The following is a 22,388-nucleotide window of genomic DNA, read 5'->3' on the forward strand; positions in this document are numbered from 1 at the left end:
AGTCAGCTTGAGAAGGGAGTTACAGAGTTCATGGTTTCAGGGTAGTGTCTAGAATGGATGACAATTGTGAATACGGCTGATGTCTTTGACATACAAGCTCTTAACCCTGTGGGGACAGACATGACTATGAAGAGCCAGAGGGAAGCCCTCTAAAGCTAGGGGGTCCAGGGCACAGAAGCCCCTTTGCATAGATTTAAAGATGGTACTAACCTTCCAAAACTATTATAAAGATTAACAAATAACATGGAAGTAATCAGAACATATAACGATGATAACAATGTTAAATGATATACATGTTGTAGCTGCTGCTGCAGCTGTTATTATTATTAGAATTGGAAAACCATTAGGTACTACAGGAACGTGGGTGTTATTTTGTTATTTTGTTAATGCTGCCTCCTTTGGACCCTGTGAGACATGGGGTCTCCTAATCCATTGGTTCTCAAAGAGTGAATCATACTACTCTGCAATTTAAATGTGTGTGTGTGTGTGTGTGTGTGTGTGTGTGTGTTTGTTACATGTCTGGGTCATACTCTGGACCTACTGAATTAGAATCTTTGGGTTAAGGGGAGCAGGTGTGGAAGGCAGGCATGTAAATTTTGAAAAAGTTCCCAGGAATAACTCATTCTGATTTTTCCCCCCCACACTTGTTTCTTCTTGCTAGTTAAACAAAAACAGAATGTACTTTAATGGAACTGAATAATAATTGAACACTCAAATAAAACAACATTTAATCATGCTGCCATGCTACAGTTCTACAGCCTGTAACTAAAACACTTGCCTCTGGAAGTCTTTGTCTTTGGCGACCTGATGACTTAACCCTTAGTGTCCTATGTAAATAGATCATTTGCAAATGACTTCATTATGGGGCCTGAGGTTCTCACAGTGGGGCCATAGCAGCAGATCATCAAAAGAACTCAGCTGTTGAGTTGCTAGGAAACTCCTAACTGAGGGAACTCTGGTGGAGGAGTCACATTGTTCATTATAAAAATGTTGAAAACTTTTGTGGTTGTCCTCTTGGCTACTTGCTGTTTCTCATGTAAGGATTCATCAAAGAACCTGGGGGAGGGAGGAAACACTTGATCTTCCAAGTGAACTAACAAGTCAGAGATAATTATTTTCTTGGTGTAGGGATATTTGAAACTTTGAAGTTAGTTCCTGAGATAAAGAAGCCACTACTCCAACTGCAATGAATGTTACTGGTTGAATCTATTTTTTAAATATTCCAAGAACTGCCATAGATGGGTTCAGACTTGAGATATTTTAAAGAATGACCTATGAGGGGTGCCATCAATATGTGACAAATAATTGGGTCTTTTGAATTGATAATCAATTTCATCTCTCCTTCTTCTTCCTAATACTTTCCCACTGTACTTCCCCCACATTGGTATTTCATGTGCGCACGCACACACACCAGTACCTTCTACACAAAAAGGTGTGCATTTCTGGCATGGCTTGCTAAGAGAGCACAACCCATGTTATCAAGTCTCAAGAGTGGGCTCAGTGTTTCCTGGTTTGTCCAGCAAAATGATACCAACAAGGGAAAGCCAATGATGCGAAACTTAGTCTGGGGGCAGGTCGGCACAGGTGGAGGGGAAGGCAAGGAGGCTCTGTTGCAGCAGCTGAAAGTAGCCAAATCTGTGAGGCACAATGTAAAATATGAAGCTCATTGGAACTCTTAATAGTTTGGTAAGCAGTTGTTGACACGCACATCTCAAACAATCCTCAGGAGTAGATAGAATTTGGGGAAAAAAACCAGTGTGTTCAAGGCAGGCAATCATCAAAACCCAAGACAGGTATCTAAGATTTGTGTCTGCAGGTAGCCAGCATGACTATCAAGAACTAGACATTTCTCTAAAATGGGCCCACCCAATGAGCAGCCCACCCAATGAACAGCCCAGCCTAAGGTCAGATGGCACCTACAAGCAGGCAAAGTGTGAATTTCCAGATGGGAAATGTCCTAGGCATGACGAGGGGAAGGACACAGTGTTTGGGAAAATGAACCTTGTGTGGAAGAGCAATATATTTTTCTATGATGTCCATGGTTATTAATTTATGAGATTACTTAGTGGGCTAATTAACTGTTCACATCTCAACACTACATTGTTTTATTTAATCTTTCTTTCCTGAACATTTTGTTTCAGATATTGTTGGTGAAATGTCATATAAGGTAAGCTTGTAACTTCTTACATAAGGATGATTTTTTCAATCTTAGGCTTATAATACTTCTCTTAGGTTGAACCATATGAAACCATAGGAAACTGCTAACATTTGACCATTTTTTGATCTCTGTAAAGGCCATCCATTATGGCTCAATCTAAACATTTATGTCAAATATTAATAGATCCTGGGGAAAACTAGGACCCATTCCTATCTCTTACTGCCCTTTCGTCTGCTCATACACCACTGGCAATTAAAGCTCCTTGTTTTTATTTTTAAATTTTTCCCTTCCTCTAACCTTGTTGCTTTTGCCTGTATTCAAGTTCTCCTCATTTCTTGCCCAAGGCATTGCAGTAGCCATCTTAAAGGGTTTTTTTTATTAACTCAAAGGATTTCAGAGACACCTGGACAGTGGCTGTATTCGTTCCCAGGCTATCGTTATAGTCGTTTTTGTCACTTCCCAGAATGGTCTCCTTCCCTTCTCACAGGTTATAGATTTACATTACACAGTCAAGGATCCAGGCTGTATAGCCTCGGCTGCCTTGCAAAGTGCAAATCCCCAAGATTCTGGCTGCTGAATTTAAGATCAGGAAGTTGTAACGTTTGAAGTTGAAAAGAAGACATTTTATTATTACCTCCTCTCTGCATAAAATAAAACTCTCAAGGATTTATAATAGAAGCTATTAAGAGACCCCTGTGCGATGAAGAGTTTGACCTGTGTGTTTTGTTTTAGGACATTTCGTGCACTTATTATCAAAATAAGTCTATACAAAGGAAACGAATATGCTCCATAAGAGTCAGCCCGTTATGCGCCACTAATAATGTTACATATCCGAATTCCTGCGTGTACTGCTTCGCGAACATGTAAGTGAAAACACCAAACCTAAAAACAAAACCCTCTTCTGAGAATATAGTGTGTAGCCGACTGAGAACACTTCCACATGTTTTAGGGAATGTGTGTGACCTCCTCGAGGTGTGATTCTGGAAACTAAACACAATGTCATTGCGGTTTCAGTGCCACTGCTGCACCCACCGCAGGGCAGGGTAGCAGGGACTCAACAACTGAGATTCTGAGTCCTTGCCTCCAACTCCAGTGAGAAGCCTCCCTGGGTCAGTTTTGAACATTAGGTTTCAATGTGAGGTTTTATTTGAAAAAAGTCTTGAAAATCTTAACTGGAAGTAAAATCACGCTTTTCAAGATAAGACTAAAGCATCAAGTCTCAGCACGCAGTCAGGAGACCTTGGGGTGAACCCCGCCGCCGTGGTTAAATGGCCTTGGGACTTCTCAAAGTGCCGCCCAGTCTCACGTTCTCATCTACAAATCTGAGACTAGACACTACGCGTACGTGCTGCTTCACTTGCTAAACGTGCTCTGACCACACTGACTCTCTTTTCCTAATATTTTCAAATACACAAAATTCTTCCCTGCTTTAGGACCTTTCGTCAAACTGCCCTCTCCTATAAGAATGTTTTCTCCATGCTGGTCACAGGGCTAGTTCCTCATCAGTTGGGTTTTAGCCTAAATATTTCTTCCCTGTAGATGCCTTCCCTGACCATCCTACCTAAAGTAGATTGACCTCTGATATTTTCCATGTTAATAAGCTTCTGTTTCCTTTGTAAGTCTTATGGGTAACTCCCAGATATTTTATTTCCCTGTTTTGTTATTTTTGGCCTATCACCAAACATAAGCTCCACAAAAGTCAGTAGGCAGGTTTGCGACTTAGTCCTAGCACTTAGCACAGCATCTGGCATCACGTAGGTATCATAAGTGCCTGCTGAATTAAATAAATAAACAAGCAAACAAATGGTTTCAGGGGACAATGAATTGATAATGGGTATAAAAAGCATTTTTAAACTTAAAGCACCCTTTATGGAGTAACTTAAAAACATTTTAATCACATTGCATTGACTCCATCACTGAGAGTTGAATATGTGTTCAAGAATGAAGAATTTTATGCTATAGACTTGAATTGGAATTTCAGCTCTTCTGCTTAAACTATATGACCTCGGGCAGATAATTTAAGCTCAGTAATTACCTGAGAGGTTGGCTATGAGAATTGAAAAGGGGGCTTAGCATAATGCCACATACACACACACACAGACACACACACACCCTATCTCAGTAGGTAGCCATCATTAGGGTCATTTTACAGATAAGGTAATACCTGGTTCAGAAAAGTAAAAAGATTTGTCTGGGGTTCCTCAGTGATTCATTGTTTTCCCCACCCTCCATTTTTTAACATACAAGTTTGCAAATTTGCTAAAGGCTCTAATAATGTCCCACCATGAATACAAAGCAGAGGGGTCTCTGGGGTGAAGGGTGTTGTAAGGGGAGAGGCAAATATCTAGCTATGAGCTATTTATAAGTCAGGAGATTACAAATAAGGCCTCTCTCCCCCTAAAGTACTTATTGTAGTACAACTAGGCTAGGAAGAAGAAGGGTTATATTACTACCAATGGTCTCTAAATATTTCTGTCAATTTCTCATAGAGCTTTGAATTTCACTCTTCATGTTCGATATGGTGGAATATGCTGAAAACCTCAAATGTGACATGATATTTCTTCATTTGTCATGAGTGAAACTGTTTGAATTGAGCATCAAAATGTGTAATGTATTATTTTATCTTTTTTTTAAATCAATACATCTTACCTTATGGAAAGCTCCTCTTTGACTCAAAATATATTTAATGAGCTGCACCAGAACTTTTTTTGTTTCTAGAAATAAAGAGCTGAGTAGAGGTGACCCCTGACTTGAAACAAGTCAGTCTGATAGGCTAATTAGATAATTTGTTCATTTATTCAGTAAATAGTCTTTAAGTACTTATGAGACTGAAAGACTAGGCTAGACTCTGGGTGCTCAGTGGTAATCAAAAGAGGTCTGGGCCCTTATGCAGTTTACAATCTAGTGAGGGATCAAGAAAATGAATTATATTAAACAAAATGATACATCCAGGAGCTGACCTTGACATTGCTACAGGTTGACCTCCTGCTCACAGCTAGGCCTTCATGTTCTCCCCTTTAACATGATTGCACAGAACATTAACATCTCACAAAGCCAGTCTGTAACCAAAAGTAATGCCACTCTAAAAGCACGTGCGAACACAGGCAAAACATGAACATTATCCTACCTACAAATACCAAGCATCCCTATCTAGACTAATGAATGACTGCTGCTTCTTCACCAATTTCAACTCTAACCTTTGGCTGTTCTCCCCTCCTTCTAAATAAGACTTTTTAGGATGCCAAATTATAGAATTAGTCCCACTTCCTGAGAGAATCCAATTCAGGGCAAAGCCCGTCTTCTCTGTATTTTCCAAATTAACCTAACAATCCCTAATCCTACATCCTTTCTAATATCCTTTCACTGAGATGTCTTATGGCTTATCATATGCGTGTCTTCTCTCTCTCTCTTTCTCTCTCTCTTTCTCTCTTTCTCTCTCTCTCTCTCACCTACCACCGTCCACAAAAAATGACAAGCCCACTTGTCCAACTAAAGTGTTTCTTGTGGTCTTTGGCTAGAGAGCACTGATGAATATGAAACTTGAAAGTGACTACTATGCCATGTTTATAGCTCAAACTGCCTTCGCTCTCTTCTCCAGGGGCATTGCCAGGGGCAACAAGAATATGAAAATAGGTGACACTTGAACTCTTAAATTAAGGAATGGGGATTATTTTATTCACTCATTTATTTGTTCATTGACACATGTGCTACCTTGTTTCAAGAGTCATATAAGGTGGCTGATATTCAGTGGACTCAGAGGTATAGAGTAGAAGGTTGCTCTCTGAGAACTGTCATATAAAAGACACTCTAACCAAAGGAACACCTACATATAATGAACCCTAAAGTGGAATGGGGGTATCCCAAATGACACTGATGTTTAACAGGACACCCATTGCCCCGCATCCAAGGCTCCCTCTACCCTTTTCTCAACCAAGGATGACATATTTATCACATGCTTGAGGTACTACCTGATTCCCTGTCCCTATAGACATCTTCTTCCCATTGCTGGAGAGTCTTCATTCCTATCAGTACTCTCAATCCCTACTCCTTTCTGAGGGTAAGCTCATTCTGGTTTCAGGACCTTAAAAATGATGATCCTTTTCCCTTTAATCTTGAAGAATTTTAGAAGCTGTAGTTCAATCTTCAGGTAAATCCAAGTCAAGGTCACTCTTGGTCCAACCTAATGATTTTCAAATAGAGCAGTACTATTCTCATAGAGGCTTTAAAATATGTGGGGACTTGATTTTTGCTCATCACAATGACTGGAGGGGTACTACCAGCATTGAGTGGACTAAGGCCCCTGCAATGCACTGGAGAGTCCCACACAGTGAAGACTGAGCCATTGAAATGCCAATAGTCCTCCTGTTGAGAAACATCTCACCCATAGATGGGCAGTACCTATCATGTCCAACCCTCTTGCTTCTTCCCATGCCCATACCAGACACCAATGATCAATGACAGTATGTACACTCCACTGAGCTGAATGTGTTCTTAACACAGCAAACCCAGGCATCCCTTGGCAGTCAGATTTGGTATGAAAGACAAAACCAAATTGCTATTTCTGCCCTCACCTTTTTTCTTCTTCAGCCTAAGGAGCTTCATGCTTCTTGAGACCAAGTCTTCACTTGGCACCTTAGACCTATTCCACTTTCTACCCTTGTATCCATGCTTTGGTTATTTGACTGCTCTCCCAGTACTTTGAAGACAAGGGCCCTATCAGGAATGTGAGCTCTGTGGCCGGGACTCTTCTCCAGCCCAGCAGGTCTCTCTGACAGTAAATGCCTGCCTGCCAACACTTCTCCCTCTCCAAACAAATGCAGTGGGCAAGCTACACCCTCTAGTGGGGAAACCACATGTATTGAAGAGCATATTGAACTTCTTTGGAGGAATAACATCCAAAAGAAGATCCAACTCAAAGTAAATGAAGGGAAAAAAGGCAAGGGGGTGGGGGGATGGGTTCCATGGCTCCTGTTCCTGGAAAGTACAGAGGAATCTCTGAATTCAGACATGGCTAGACGCAGAGTCTCAAAAAAGATGTTGCCAGAAATGTTTTTCTCCATTGTTGGGATCCATCCATGCCTTCCTTGATGTTGACTTCATTCTCAGATAGGCTTTGACCACCACCCCACCCAACCCCCATGCCTGGGATGAGATTCCCGAATCAGTCCTTAGGGCTACAAGCATACCTAACTCTCACTACAGTGAACTGAATCACAAAGCACTGCAGGAAACAGGGGTGAGGCAGTCCCCAGTATATGGGTTAGAGGAGGGTAAAGAATTGCTCCCCAAAGAAATAGGGAGGCACTATGGCCAGGAGAAATGAATGCAAGTCCATCAGAAACAACAGATGCTTCGGCATTATCTTTTCTGGACACCATGTCTCCATTCTCTCAGCACGAGGTTGCCCTCAGGCCTGACTGAAGCTCAACCCTCTGCTATTTTTCTGCCTTCACTACAGTTAACTATTTAACCTATTTGCATCATAGTAAATGATGACAATCCCAGGACCTAAAACACTTTTCTACCCTGGTAGAAAGCAAGGAAATGTCACCCAGAGATCATAAGATACAAAATGATTTGACTTTCCAGTTCACAAACAATGGGAAGTCTGTTGTCCAATGTCAGCGGACCCCAGGCATTTATGTTCTCCTGGTTACTCCTTGCTCCATATCTCTCATTTTTCAGAGCTCTCCATCAGCCCCTCATTTCACCTTCTGAGACAGAAGCCTCACTCACCACCACTTTGGTGCATGTTAGACTCGCCTCATCTCCCTTCATTCCTCACGCACTTTCAAGGCTATTCAGCATAAAAAGAAATATTGGAAGGTATGGAGCAATAAAGGGGGATAATGGTTAATACAGAATAAGAAATACATCAGGATTCTTTTGGTTAAGAGTGGTGAAAATCTAATTGAAACTTAGCTTAGGCCAAACATGAAAAGTGTGGGTTCATGCAATTAGGAGGAGCCAGGGTGGGTCTTAATTCAAACACAGCAGTATCCGCAGACTTAAGCAATACCAGGAGTCTTACTCTCTACCTCTGCCCTGTGCTGGTCTGTGAATCTCATTAAATGTTGGTTTCATCATCTCCCATCCACACTCCATATACCTGATGAAATAATGACTGCAACCACACCAGGCATGTGTCCTTACAGCTCATGAACCAAAAAGAAAAGGGTTTGGGGTGAGGAGAGAATCCTGAGGCTCAGCCATACACCGTTCCAATCAATATGCTATCGCAATCCCCAGACATGGGAACTAGAATGACTTTTTAACTGATTGTCTGATAACCCCCAAAAGACTGAATTTAAGCATAGAAATGAGGATTAAATCACATCTATATTATTTTGTGTTAAAAAGTCTGTAATTTTCATTTAAACTATTTGTGATATTTTAAGAAAATAGAGCATATTAAAGAATAAGACGGATGACGCTTATATTCCAATTTGAAATTTTTAACAGAGTATTGATTTAAACTGAGAATTTTAAGTTGAAAGAATAAGAATTTTATCAAGACTATTATTGGCATTTTGAGGAGAAGTTGTCATTTGCCATATTTGCATGTTTAATTGAAAAGAGTTATAACATTTATTCATTTGGCAAGGTTTTGTTTGTCAAATTTAAGTGCTTAAAGAAAGATTTGAGTATATTAGATTTATGCATTCATTAATTCCTTCATTCAACAAAACCTGTGTGCCTATCTCCCACCCCCCACCCCCCAGCCCATGTGCTTAGTTTTAAAAAACTTATTCACCGCTATGGTTATTTGTCTGTCTCCCCTTACCAAAATGAAGGCAGAAACGTACCAACATCTCACAATTGTTTCCTTGCATCTAGTCTAATGCTTACCACCAGAGCAAATCCTCAGGAGATATTTATGAAATGAATGAATAAACCATGTCAGGCTCAAAACACAACTAGTTTTTGAAAACTCAACTGTGTTATAGCTGTTCCTTTTGGAATTTAAGGTGCACCTATTTCTGTCCCAGTACTGGGCACACCTGGTTGAGCCCAGGTCACCAGCATCTTCCATGTCTTTCCTTCTAACAGCTGAATGAGGTCCATTCACCTTTTGCCTATAGGGGGCATCTTGTTCATTCAGCCAAGGGCAGGAGAGCCATAGGATGTGTGAGGGGCAATGTGAGTCCTATATGCAGCTGGCACATGGTGTTTGTGAAGGAAAATGAGGTTGAATTGATTGGCTGCGACCAAAGCATTGTGGACCTTGGCTGCCTGATTAACAAGTTACAGAGTGTGTTTTGAGGTTGAAAGTCCAAGCAAAAAGGAGCCACTGACAAAATTCACAGGATGTCTTAGGAAGATATATCAGATTGTCACTTGGAGAAAAAAAATTACAACAGTGCACTATTTAGTAATTAGGAATGTGGGTTTTGAAGTCAGGTTGCTCAAATTTCACAATAATTCTCTGCAATTTACTAACCATGTGATGTTTAGCAGAACACCTAACCTCTCTGAACCTGAGTTGCATTACCAAAATGGGGCAAGCGAACTTACCTCACAGAGTTCATAGGAATGAAACGTGATGATGCATTTAAAATAATCGGTAGAGTCACATTGTGATTCCAAGAATGCATAAACAAAACCAAAACAAATAATAAAAATATCAATTCGTGAGGGAGAAGCTAAAGCCAGGAAGCAGCAGAGACACACAATGAAGAAGCAGTGACACAGAAGCCCGTGGGGGGAGAAAGGGTGAGTTGAAGAGGATGTTTGCAATTATTTTAAGTGTAGCTGCACAGAGACTGGACTGATTCAGCTCCTGCTGCGCTGCTCTGGCATCCTGACACTCCACTGTGCCAGGGTCTCCCACATTTCACTGGTGTGTTCTTCACACATGAGGGCTCCCAGCCTGCCTAGGAGCCAAGGTTTCCCAGACACCTCTGCAGCCCTGGTATGGAACAAATTCCTGGGTCCCATTTGGTCTTTTAGTAAATGTTGGCTGATGGTGAATAGCTCTCACTATTTCAAATAATTTTCTTTTCTAACGAGTCACTTCTTTACTCTTATACCTCTAGAGATCAAGCTAAAAGACCTGTGCTAGACATAGTGTCAGGGAAAACAGGGTAAGGTTAACTGTTAAAAAGAAAGCAGGTTCAGTTTTCCTGTTTCAGCCTCAATCTTTTCACTTTCTTGTAACATAATCTTGATCTTGTGCAGTGTGATCCAAATGAAAAATGACAAGCAAAGGCTTTGTTCCTCAATGCTCACTCATAGCTCATGTTTATAGACGTCTCCCAGGCAGATTTTTCTTTATTTCTTTTCTCTTTTCTTTTTCCTTTCCTTTCATTTTCTCTTCTCTTTTGCCTAATCTACCATCTTCTGTTTGGTTTTAAAACTGCAATTCTCACTATATATACCTACAACATTCTTTACAGAATTCCCTTATGTAAGTCAGATAACTTAGGACACTAAAAGTGAACTTCAGAAATATCACATGCTGAGAATTCAGACTTTGCAACTTCAACTATAGCTGAGAAGAAAGGAAGGAATAGCAGCCTCTGGGCGATCAAATAATAATAGCTAACCTTTGTGGAGCTTTTGCTCCATGCCAGGCACTGCTCTAAACAGATTACAAACGTTGTCCACAAAACACAAATAAGAGCAAGAATGTGAAGAAATGGAAACCCTTGCCCACTGTTTGTGAGAATGTAAAATGGTATAACTGCTATGGAGAAATTAAAGGTAGAAATGATCCAGAAATCCCACTTTGGGGCATATATCCAAAAGAATGGGAAGCTGGATCTAGAAGTGATATTTGTACACTCACATTCATCGAAGCACTATTCACAATAGTCAAGAGATGGAAGAGCCACCCAAATGTCCATCCACGGATGAGTGAGAAAAATGTGAACATACGTACAATGGAATATCATTCAGCCTTAAAAAGGGAGGAAATTCTGACATGCTACAACATGAACGAACCTCAAAGACATTATGTTAAGTGGAAGAAGCCAAATCATAAAGGACAAATATTGATGATTCCACTTACATGAGACACCTAGAGACAGAAAGTAGAATAAGGATGGGCGTGGAGGTGGGGATTAGAATAGGAGCTGTCCTTTAGTGGGTGCAGAATTTCAATTTGTGAAGATGAAAAAGTTCTGGAGGTGGCTGGTGGTGTGGATGCACAGCGATGTAAATATGTATCCTCAATGCTGCCGAACTGGATGCTTAAAATGATTAAAATGGTACATTTCATGTTATATATATTTTACCACAAGTTTTTAAAAAATCATGTAAAGAATTATTCATGTGCAGACTCAAGACTTTTTATTGGTAGGGTTACCAAGCCTTCCTTTTTGATACCTGTGCTGATAAAATCTACATATGCAGCCCAAAATTAAAAACAAACAAACGAAGCCCTGGCTGCTGTGGCTCAGTGGACTGAGCATCGGCCAGCGAGCCAAGTGTCACTGGTTCGATTCCCAGTCAGGGCACATGACTAGCTCGCACATCAGGTTCCCAGTTGGGGGAACAATTTAGAGGCAACCACACAGTGATGTTTCTCTCCCTCTCTTTCTCCTTCCCCTCCCTCCATAAATAAATAAATAGAAATAAACAAACAAATAATAAATAAATTATTTAAAACAAACAAATGAGGTCATTTGGTAAATTAAAGATGGCCACAAATTCTTTGCTACTCCTTCAATAAGAGGTGAAGTCTTATTCTTCTCCACTTGACCCTGGGCTGGCTGAGTGGCTTTCTTGAGCAACAGAATGTGACAGAATGAGCTTAGGGCTAGGTCCTAAGTCTTCTGCTGGAGCTGCCTCCTGCTCCTGAGTGCTTCCTACAAGAACCCAAGTACTTAGCTATGCCTCCCTTGAAAGAATGCAATGCAGCTCTCTCTGTGGAGCCCTCCTGTGCCTTTCCCAACCCTTTCCCCCAAGCACCCTTTCCCTGCCTCTCTTTCTCCCAAGCTCCAAGGGTCCTTCTTTTGCTTCTGTAACTTGTCTCCTGAGCCCATCTTCTATGGCTCACTTTTTCTATTGCTGTGACTTCCTAAATAAAATTTTTCTTGTAGTTTGAGTCTTGGCTCTGAATTCTTTCTTAATCAGAACTCAAGTACTGGGGTTTATGAACCAAGGACTGGTCTGACTACACTGGTCTTACACCTGGTGCCATTTCACCAACACCACCATCATTAATGCCACACACTTTGAACTTTAGTAAAGGAAGAGAAGGGGAAGAATCAAGGGGAAAAAAAGGAAAAGAAAGGGAGAATAAAGAGGAAATAAAAGAAAAAAGAACTTGAAAACACCGAGGAGAAAGAAGTGGATCAGGAGAAGGGAAAAGAAGGAAGAGAAGAAAATGTCAGAAATTATATCCCTTGAAATAGCTTTTAACATTCTCCTTAAAATTCCCATGTGGTTTTAAATAACTAATGTATTTTAAAATTTATTTATTTATTTATTTATTTATTTATTTATTTAGTACTTTATTTATTTATTTATTTATTATTATATATATATATACTTTTTGGTTTTTCAATTACAGTTGTCCCATTTTTCCCCCATTTCTCTTCCCTACCCAGCCCACCCCTTCTCCCACAATCATATCCCTCCCCGTTGTCCATGTCCAGGAGTCATTTATACACGTTCTTTGACTAAACCCTTCCCTTACTTATCCCCCTTCTCTCCCTCTCCCTCCCCCCTATTGACTGCTGTTCTACTCTTTGTCCTATTTAGTTCATTTGTTTGTGTTGTTCTTTAGTTTCCTGTATTAGGTGATATCATATGGTATTTTTCTTTCTTTGCCTGGCTTATTTCACTAAGCATAACTCTCTCTAGTTCCATCCACGTTGTCGCTAATGGCAGGAGTTCCTTCTTTCTTCCTGCTACATAGTATTCCATTGTGTAAATGTACCACAGGTTTTTCATCCATTCATCTACAGATGGGCACTTAGGTTGTTTCCAGCACTTAGCTATTGTAAACAGTGCTGCAATGAACATAGGGGTGCATAGGTTCTTTTGAATTAGGGTTTTAGGATTTTTTGGGTATAGTCTTAGCAGTGGAATTGCTGGTTCAAAAAGCAGTTCCATTTTTAGTTTTTTGAGGAAATTCCATACTGTTTTCCATAGTGGTTGCACCAGTCTGCATTTCCACACAAATTTAAGTGTAGATAGTTTAAATCTTTTATCTCTAACATTTGTGACAAATCTATGAGACAAAATTTATTACTCATTTAAAATAAATAAAATGTGCATTACAAAGTCTAGATATGAAGTCTGAGTTATTCATAGGAAGATGAGATTTGAATTGAGCTCCCAAAGCTTTTCCCACTGAATCAGTCTTGTAAAGCTGACTCATTAGTTAGGAAGAAAAAAAAAATGGCCCAATGTTTCCCTTACTTCAAAAGCCTTCAGTATTTCTCATGTACCTATGAAGTAAAGATAGATTTATTTAACACATAATATAGGGCAATGTCCCATCTGATGTCAACTTCAATCCCCATCCTTTTTCCCTGCTCCTTTTCCAGATATTCACACTCTGTGCTCTATCTCAGGGTTTCTCAAACCTGGCTGCACCTCAGTTCCATATAGGAACTTTTATAACTTATCAATACCCAACTCATTTATTAACAATCATTTCACAATCTTGACAGTGAAATGGCACATCAAAATTTCTCTAGGTGATTCTAATATTCATTTCATTTCTAAAACTACTAAAAATTCCAACTCTTGTTGAATGAACATTTCCAAATTCCTATTTTCTGCTAATGTCCTTGTTTCTTTCCAACTCACCTGCTTGGGGAGTTTTCACATACCTTATCTTAGAATCTGTGACCCCTTCTCATACCTCTGGGTTTATTAGATCAAAATGGCCCCAAACCTCTTGCTTAAGAAAGATAATTGAGAAATATCTGTGAGGCATCTCTTCTGATCTACCTTCCAGCCTCCAGGCTAGACACAGAATACTTCTGTTGTGTGTGCCAGGTCCTCTGTCTGCCCCATAAAGCTCCTCACTCACACATCAATAAAAGAGATTTAGCTTGATGGCTATGGGTGGTTTAAAAAATACTTGGTATGATTCCAATGTTCTCAAATTATTACCACTTGATTTGTAACTTAAAATGTGATCTGTCTTGGAGAATGTTCCATGTAGACTTGGTGGAATGTGTATTCTGACCCTGTTGGGGGGAATGTAGTAAATATCTGTTAGGTCCTTTTAGTCTGTAGTATTGTTCAAGTCTGTCATTTTCTTGTTGATATTCTGTCTGAATGTTCTATCCATTATTGAAAGCGGAGTATCAAAATCCTTTACTATTATTTATTTCTGTTAAAAGCTTTGATTCTTTTCTCATTTTCTTTTGTGTCTCATCTATAGGTACAAAAGGGCTTACCTAAAACATTTTTTAGTTAAGAAAATCTAATTTAAGTTGGTAATAATTTAACTTCAATCACATACAAAAGCTCTAAACTTTTACTTGTCTTCCCTCACACATTGTTATTGATATTATAGTTCATCCAGTTACAAATTTGATTATTTTATTGTTGAGAAAAAAAATCATATTTTCTTATTGTTGAGTTGTAGAATTCTTAGGTATTCTGAACACAAGTTTCTTATTAGATATATAGTTTGTAGATATTTTTCCCAGTGCTAATTATTACTGCTCTTTGCAATTTGCTTTTACATCATACTGGAGAAGGAAAGTGTTATGAAAACTATTTACTTAATCATTTTTAATTTAAATATGCAGTTACCTTTACTCATGTTTATGTATGTGTATAAATTCATGTTCCTGTTTATATCCTTTCATTGTAGCCTGGAGAAATGTTAAAATGTCTTGTTGAGAAGTCTGACAGCAATGGATTCTATTTTTTAAAAATTCTGAGAACGTCTTAGCTCTCTTGATTTTTGAAGGATAGTCTTACAGCATATAGGACTCTTGACTGACAAACTATTTCCTTCAGCACTTTGATGATGTCTTGCCACTACCTTTAGCCTCTGTTGTCTGATGAGACATCAGCTGTTAGTATTAGGAGGAACTCCTCATACATGAGTGCCTTTGTCTTAATGTCTTCAAGATCCTCTCTTTGTCTTTGAATGTCTACAGTGTTGATATGTGAATCTCTTTGAGGGTATCTACTGAAATTTCACTGAGTTTCTTGGATATGCAGATTGTTGTTTTTCATCAAATTTGAAAGTCAGGGTCAAAGTGTCAACAGATCCACTTCTTGGTGAGGTCCTCTTCCTGGCTTGGAGACAAGTGCCTTCTTTCTTGTGGGCTCACAGAAAGCTGGGGAGAGATGTGGAGTTAAAAAATCTATTCACAAGGACTCTAATCTCATCATGAGATTAGTCTCAAAGGCCCCATCTCCAAATACCTTCACATTTGTGTTTAGCACTTTGACATATGAAACAGCTGTTTCACTAAAACAGAAAATTTTTCTATATTTTTCTGTTTGGGAACTATTTATATGGCAGTAGGTCCTTCTGATTTTGCAAGTTTAGTAGAATTTTCTTTTGAAACAATTTGGTCAGAGTAATCTTTTTCATGGAATTTTTTCATTAATAAACATTCACATGTTTTAATGGTCTCTTTAAGCTTTTTATTACTCATGCGTTTTACTAAAAATGAATCCACTTCCTCCTGAATTGTAAATTTATTTGCAAAGTGGTATGCTATGTAATCTTCAAGATGTATACTAATTTCTTCTTTTTAGTGTTTCTTTCCCACTTGGATTTGGATATTTATCACATCTAACATGTCTCTATTGTTTTTATCTTTCTTATTATCTGCCTAGTACTTATTGTTGGGTTAAATCTGTGTTCTTTTTCTGGATTCATAAATTTGGGATTTAATTCATTTTTTCGTTTTTGTTGATAGTCTGCTCTTTGTCCATCTGACCAGTTATGTATTGGGAGTGATACCTTATATACACCTATTATCCTGTTTAAATATTTTTATTTCCTCTCCATTGTTTGTTTTGTGTGTATGCTTTCTCAGTTTTTTAAATCATATTTAATAATATTTGGCTATAATTGTCATGCAGCCTCAACAAAGCCAGAGTTTTCTAATTATTTTTCTAATATTCTATATACCTTTGCTTTTTATTTTATTCCTAAAATAAGAAACATTTTGCTATAGGAGTATCTCTTAGAAGCAGCATATAGTTGGATCCTACTTTGTAAACTATATTAATTTTTTGAAGTTTTTAGTTAGTCATAATGTATCATTATGACTGACAGCAGTCTGAATATTATATATTACACTACATTTTGTAAGTTACAAGTAAGATACAAATATATTATACTATATTCTCTGTGTATTTTTCCACATTATTTGTTTTTTTTTATTTTTATGTTCTACAATACTTTTGACATTTAAGAAATTTCTCTTTTTCTAGCAATTCTCTTTGTATTTACACCTTCTTAGAAGCCTTTGTTCCCTGCTTTCTTAAGTGTTCTTCATACATAAAAGAACTTAGAAAAAATAGATATATCATGTTTTTAGACAAAAAAAATTTGAATGACTAAAAGACAGATATTGTGATCCTATTAAGGTTTGAACAATTTCATTTGATTCTTAATGAATAATTTTGTAACAGAACAAATGGCTCTAAGATACATAAAAATATATTACAATTTATTATTACATATACACATATTGTAATAAATATACAAATTCATATATACATTGTATACACACATATATTACTATATATGGTAACATATATTACTATATATGGTAATATATATTGTAATATATATCTATATATTCTTATATATAGATCTTTAAACATTTATAGAGCACATATCTTTAAACATTTAAAAACTTAATTTAAATCTAAAATTAACTGAAAATAAAAGGTTGAAATGTTTAAAAATTTAATTCAATTGAGTTTCATGTGCTTCTAATGTAGAAAACTAAGCAGTCATGCTGTATCTAGTTCCCCAAACTGTTTCTTGCTTTGATTCTCTTGCATTTTCTAGGTCACTTGCTTAGAAAACTTGCTAATTTCTTCTCTATCTTTGAATTTATAACCACTCTAACTATCTTTGCCTTCCCCATATTTCTGGGTTGATCATATCAAATTGTCTTCAAGTTATTTCTAACCTCGAATGAGCTACTTTAAAGCTTCTAGGCAGAACACAGAATACATCTGTGTCTTATTGCCTTGGGCCACCAGTCTTACCCAGATCAAGCAATTGAGCTCCTCACTCAGAGATTAAAGAACTCCTCAGCTGGATCAATGGGAATGAGAAGAAAAGGCAAACAAGATAACCAATCTCCCTGAAGCTGTTCACCTCTTTCTTCACCACCTGCTCTGCCTGAGGCAGGTCATGTGGAGAATACAGGGAGGTAGCCCTGATTACAGCACTACTTTCAGAAATAATAGTTTCTGTTTCCCTGAGAAAAACACTGAGATTCAAAAGTAAAATTTTTTTTTTTTTTAATACAGCAAATGTTCTTACATGCTGGCCAAAGGATTGGGAGAGTAAGTCACTCCTTGTGTGTGAAGAGAACTTTATTTCTGCACTTTCTCTCAAATATTTAGGAGGCCTTCTGCTCATATGTTACGAATATCTTGTAGAGCTTTGGGTTGAGGAAAGAAAAAGGAATTAGTTAACCTTAATTAGGATTGTAGATCATTGGAGTTGTTCCTTTGCAACTAGTAAACTTCATGAAAGTGGACCGAGGTTCTGTTTGTCCACTGAAACTATATAGTACACACACACATATTTTCTTGTTATGTCAGCTGAGAGGGCCTAGAAATAACTGAAATTCAAAAGGCTTTCCTTTAGATAGAAAAAAAGGAAAAAAAGATAAAAGATGTTCTGCCTTACCAGTTCTACTCAATATTGTTATGAAAGATCAACCCAGTAATCCAGCAAGAAAAAAAAATTAAAACTCACCAGTTTGAAAGGAAAAGGCAATTCTGTCCTTATTCTCAGATAATATGATCATCTATAGAAAATTTGATGGAGTCTACAAAAAATATTGGAAATTTTAAGGTGAGTGCAGCTAGGTTTAAAAACACAAAACCAGCACACTAATATAAAATATTTTTATACAAACTAGCTACCAAAGAGAGAATTAAAATTTGAAAATACCACTTATAATAATATAGAAAAATAAAATGATAAAACTGACCAAAAAAGGAACATTTAACTGTACACTTATAATTATTACATGAAAGAAATTCAGGAAGACCTAAATTTATTTAGAGATACAAACTAAATTTGGTCAGTAAACATAGGATTATTAAGATGTTCATTCTCCTTCATATTAACCCATGTTTGAAATACAAGCCCTATCACATCAATATTAAGCTAATTCTAGGATTTATATGGAAATATAAAGGACATAAAATATCCACACAAAATTTGAAAAAGAAGAACAGATTAGAGGTGTAAGACCATCTGTTTTTAAGATTTATTAAAAAGATACAATAATCAATATAGTACCTTATTGGCCATAAGAAAAATAGTTAGATCAGTGGAAGTTAATGTAGATGAGAAAGCAGACTCAGACAACATGGACAATTGATTTTGACAAAGGTGCAAAGTCAATAAAGTGAAGAATGAATACCTTTTCACCAAATGATGCTTGGACATTTGGATACTCATATGCCAAAAATAAATGTATATTTGTACTTCACACCATATACCAAATGAAAAATTATATACGTGTATATCATATATAGCTACACCTATTAAAGTAATTGAATCAGCAATTAATAACTTTCCAAAAAGAAAATTCCAGGTCCAGATGATATCTCTCATTAATTCTACCAAATTTTAAGAAAGAAATAATACAATTTTCCACAATTTCTTTCAGAAAACAGAAGCAGAAAGAATACTTTCAAATTATTCTATGAAGCCAACATTGCCTTAACACCAAAACCAGATAACCATGTTACAAGAAAGAAAAACAACAGAACAGTATCTCTCATAACTATAGATGCAAATATTTTCAACAATATATGAGCAAACTGATTCCAAAAATGTGTAAAAAATTGCATACTATGACCAACATAGATGTATTCCAGATATAAAACACTAGTTCAGCATTCAAAAGTCAGTGTTATTCATGATATCTAGGGGATAAAGGATAAAAATGATATAATTATAGCAATTTACGTAGTAAAAGCACCCACTCATGATAAAACTTCTTGGTAAACTAGAAGGAGCAAGTGATTTCCTCAACTTCATACAGAACATCTCCTAAAAGAATCACAACTAATGAGAGACTGGACACACCAATAATATCAGTAATGAGGTAATGATGCTCTCTATCACTATTGCTATTCAACATCTTATTGAAATTTCTAGCTAGTGCAATAATAGAAGAAAAAGAAAAATTTTAAACAAAGATAGGGAAAAAAGTAATAAAACTATTACCAGCAGGTGGCATGATTGGCGATGTAGAACATCCTCCTCAAATCTACCCCCAAAGTCTGAGAATTATTTAAGTGTGTACAATTGCAGGACACCAGGTCAATATACAAAGTCAACTGCATTCTTACACACCAGCAAAGAGCAACTGAATTTGAAATTTTACAATAGCACCAACAAATTAGATATTACCTAACAACATATGTACAAGGTCTGTTTTACAGAAATCTACAAAAAAGTGATCTCATTAAATAGAGGAATATACCATGGGAATATTCAATGTTATTAAAATCTCAATTCTTCCTAATTTGATCTATAGATTCCATGGGGTCCCAATCAAAACCATGACTAGTAATTGTGTAGATATCTGCAATCTGGTTCTAAGGATTATATAGAAAGTCAAAGGCCTTAAATAGCCAACATAATAATGAAGAAGTAAAATAAAGTCATGGTTCTCACACTACCTAATATTAAGATTTACTATAAAGCTACCTTCTCCAAACAGTGTAGTATTGATGGAGTAACAAGCACACACTTCAACGGAACGAAATAAAACACCCAAGGTACTGCCAAAGGAATCTGGGATCATTCCCCAGAGTACCCAAGTGGTGAAAGACAATTCAAGAATATTGCCCTCACCCCCACCCCCCAAGTGAGGATTCTGAGTATGCCTTGTCTTTTATGCTCCTGGCATCTGGCCTAACCCTTGCTCTCCCTGTTGCCATGCAAACTGGGCTGCCACCATTAAGGGGGTAGAGAAGCTGAGTGCCATGAACAGGTACACTCATCAAATAGATAGTGATAAGAGGTCACATTTCAAAGGTCATGAAATGCAAGATTGGACAAAAGAACATGAAAGCATCAAAAGTAATAAAAAGGAAGAATGGAATATTAAAACAGCAGATTAAATTATTAACAGGTAAAACCACCTCATCTGGGTTGGCTAAAGTGCTATCCTAGGCTTGAATACATTTGAATGATCAACCAATAAGACCTAATATCCCCATAAGCCAGGCTGGAGATCTCTGCTGAGACACCCAATACCATAAAGGTATAAAATTGGTAGGAGACTGCCATTGCCCTGACTCTCTCCATGGGTCAACATGCTATGATGCTGAGAACACCAAGTCCATCATGCCTGGGAAAGGTGTTATATACTCGAATTTGCAATGGGTGTCCTTTTGGGATACATGAGTCACTTCACATCCCCTAAGGGGGCCTACTCAGTCTCCACTGGCATCTTGGTGTCCTGTGGCACAGTGGGGCTGACAAAACACACAATGCCTGGAATACATATCAAAGACATGATGAAATGTCCATCTAGGGATAGAAAAAGCATGTTAAGTGTTCTCCTAAAGTTTTTGGGTATATTCAATATGATCAGAAGTCTGGGGTTACTTGAAACTTCCCTTTGTATTAGGGGTGGAACAGCATGGAGGCTCTTCACCCATTTTGTTTTCAGTCACCAAAACATCCTTCCTTTCCTCCTCCTCACTCCTCAGGGATCCCAAGTCATAACACCCTAATTAGGTTTGTCATAAGCACCATTTTTAATCCATTGCTGTTTGTGCCTCCTTGCTTTGTAAAATGGCACAGTAGAGCTTCCAACTTATCACATTCTTGCCCCTTGTCTACTAACCCCAAATCCTGTAGCGCAGTGGACAAGGGCACCTCCTGGTTTAACCTCAGCTCTCGTTCCAGCTTCCTAACACGAGCTCGTGGCGCTGGTTGGGCATCTGGGCCAGCCCACCACAGCAGCTTTTCATTTCCGTTCTTTGCTACAGTGCACAATGGAGCAGTTTTGTACACAAGCGCATAAATCAGTGAGCATTTAGGCAGCCCACAAGTGTCTAACACACAGACCATCACCCCACACATATAGAGGTCCCCATGGCCGATCTGGGATTTCCCCCGTAGATGCCTCTTTCCCAAGACCCATTCCTTGGTCCCCTAGCTGGCTAGCCAATGGTTGGCTTGCAACCTCGGGTGGTCCCTGCTTGAAACCAAACATTGGTCTCATGACCTGAAGGCCAGGAGAGACCAAAGGGAGGCAACACACTTCATGTCAGCTGGGAGCAGGTTGAAGAAGCAAAGGACCTAAGCTTGTCTTGAGCGCCCACAGGCCGAGAAGATCTCAGGCATCCCAGCCGCGGAATCTTAAATTTTCATGGACGTCTAAACGGTGTTGGCTAGTAAACTGCCCTGCTCACTTCAACACCTTGCTCTTTCAAGGCTGCTTTCAGAAAATGGCTCCAGCTGGCAGAAATGGTGGGCGGAACCACAGAAGGGTGGCAGAGGGCAGGAGGAGCCTCTAACTGCCAGCTGCCTGAGTCCAGCTTACTGGTCAACTGGCAATTGAGTTCCCTTTATTTTATTTTAAAGGGATAATACAGAAACGTGAAAAGAAGAATATCTTAATCCCATCCTCCAGTGGCAACCACTAGAATATTTTAGTTTTTTATCTTTTATTCATTATTTGTTTTTTCACAAAAGTTTTGACGATGGGATATGTACACAAAATACATGTACTTATTACACTGCCATCTTATAATTATAAAAGCAATAAAGCCACCCAGTAGAATGGCTACACTTAAAAAGAGAGTTCTAATCATTATGGGTAAGGATTTGGAAGAACTGCAACTGGAAGAACTCATCCATTACTGGTGGAAATATTAGAGGATAAAACCAAACCAGAAGAGTTTGGTTGGGTCTTAAAGTTTATCATAAAATTACCATATGAACCCTCCATTTGATTCCTAGGTATTTATCCAAGAGAAATAAAAACATATGTCCATTGCATCATTTCATATAATAGCTAAAAAGTGGAAACAATCCCAATGTCCATTAGTTAGTGAATAAAAAAAATGA

At 38.1% G+C, this 22,388-nt stretch overlaps 1 protein-coding gene across 1 annotated transcript in view; it reads right to left on the reverse strand.

Annotated features, from left to right (window-relative positions):
- Positions 1 to 1,559: 1,559 nt before the first annotated feature.
- Positions 1,560 to 22,388, reverse strand: part of MARCOL (MARCO like) — a 42,937-nt gene continuing 22,108 nt past the window's right edge. The window contains exons 4-5 of the mRNA XM_090290238.1: positions 21,160 to 21,298; positions 1,560 to 1,635 (exon numbers count right to left, since the gene is read on the reverse strand). Coding sequence (XP_090146364.1) covers positions 1,560 to 1,635; positions 21,160 to 21,298 — 215 coding nt within the window. The remainder of the gene's footprint in view (positions 1,636 to 21,159; positions 21,299 to 22,388) is intronic.

Source organism: Furipterus horrens, unplaced genomic scaffold, assembly GCF_987537825.1.
Source record: "Furipterus horrens unplaced genomic scaffold, mFurHor1.1.pri manual_scaffold_10, whole genome shotgun sequence".
Classification (NCBI taxonomy): domain Eukaryota; kingdom Metazoa; phylum Chordata; class Mammalia; order Chiroptera; family Furipteridae; genus Furipterus; species Furipterus horrens.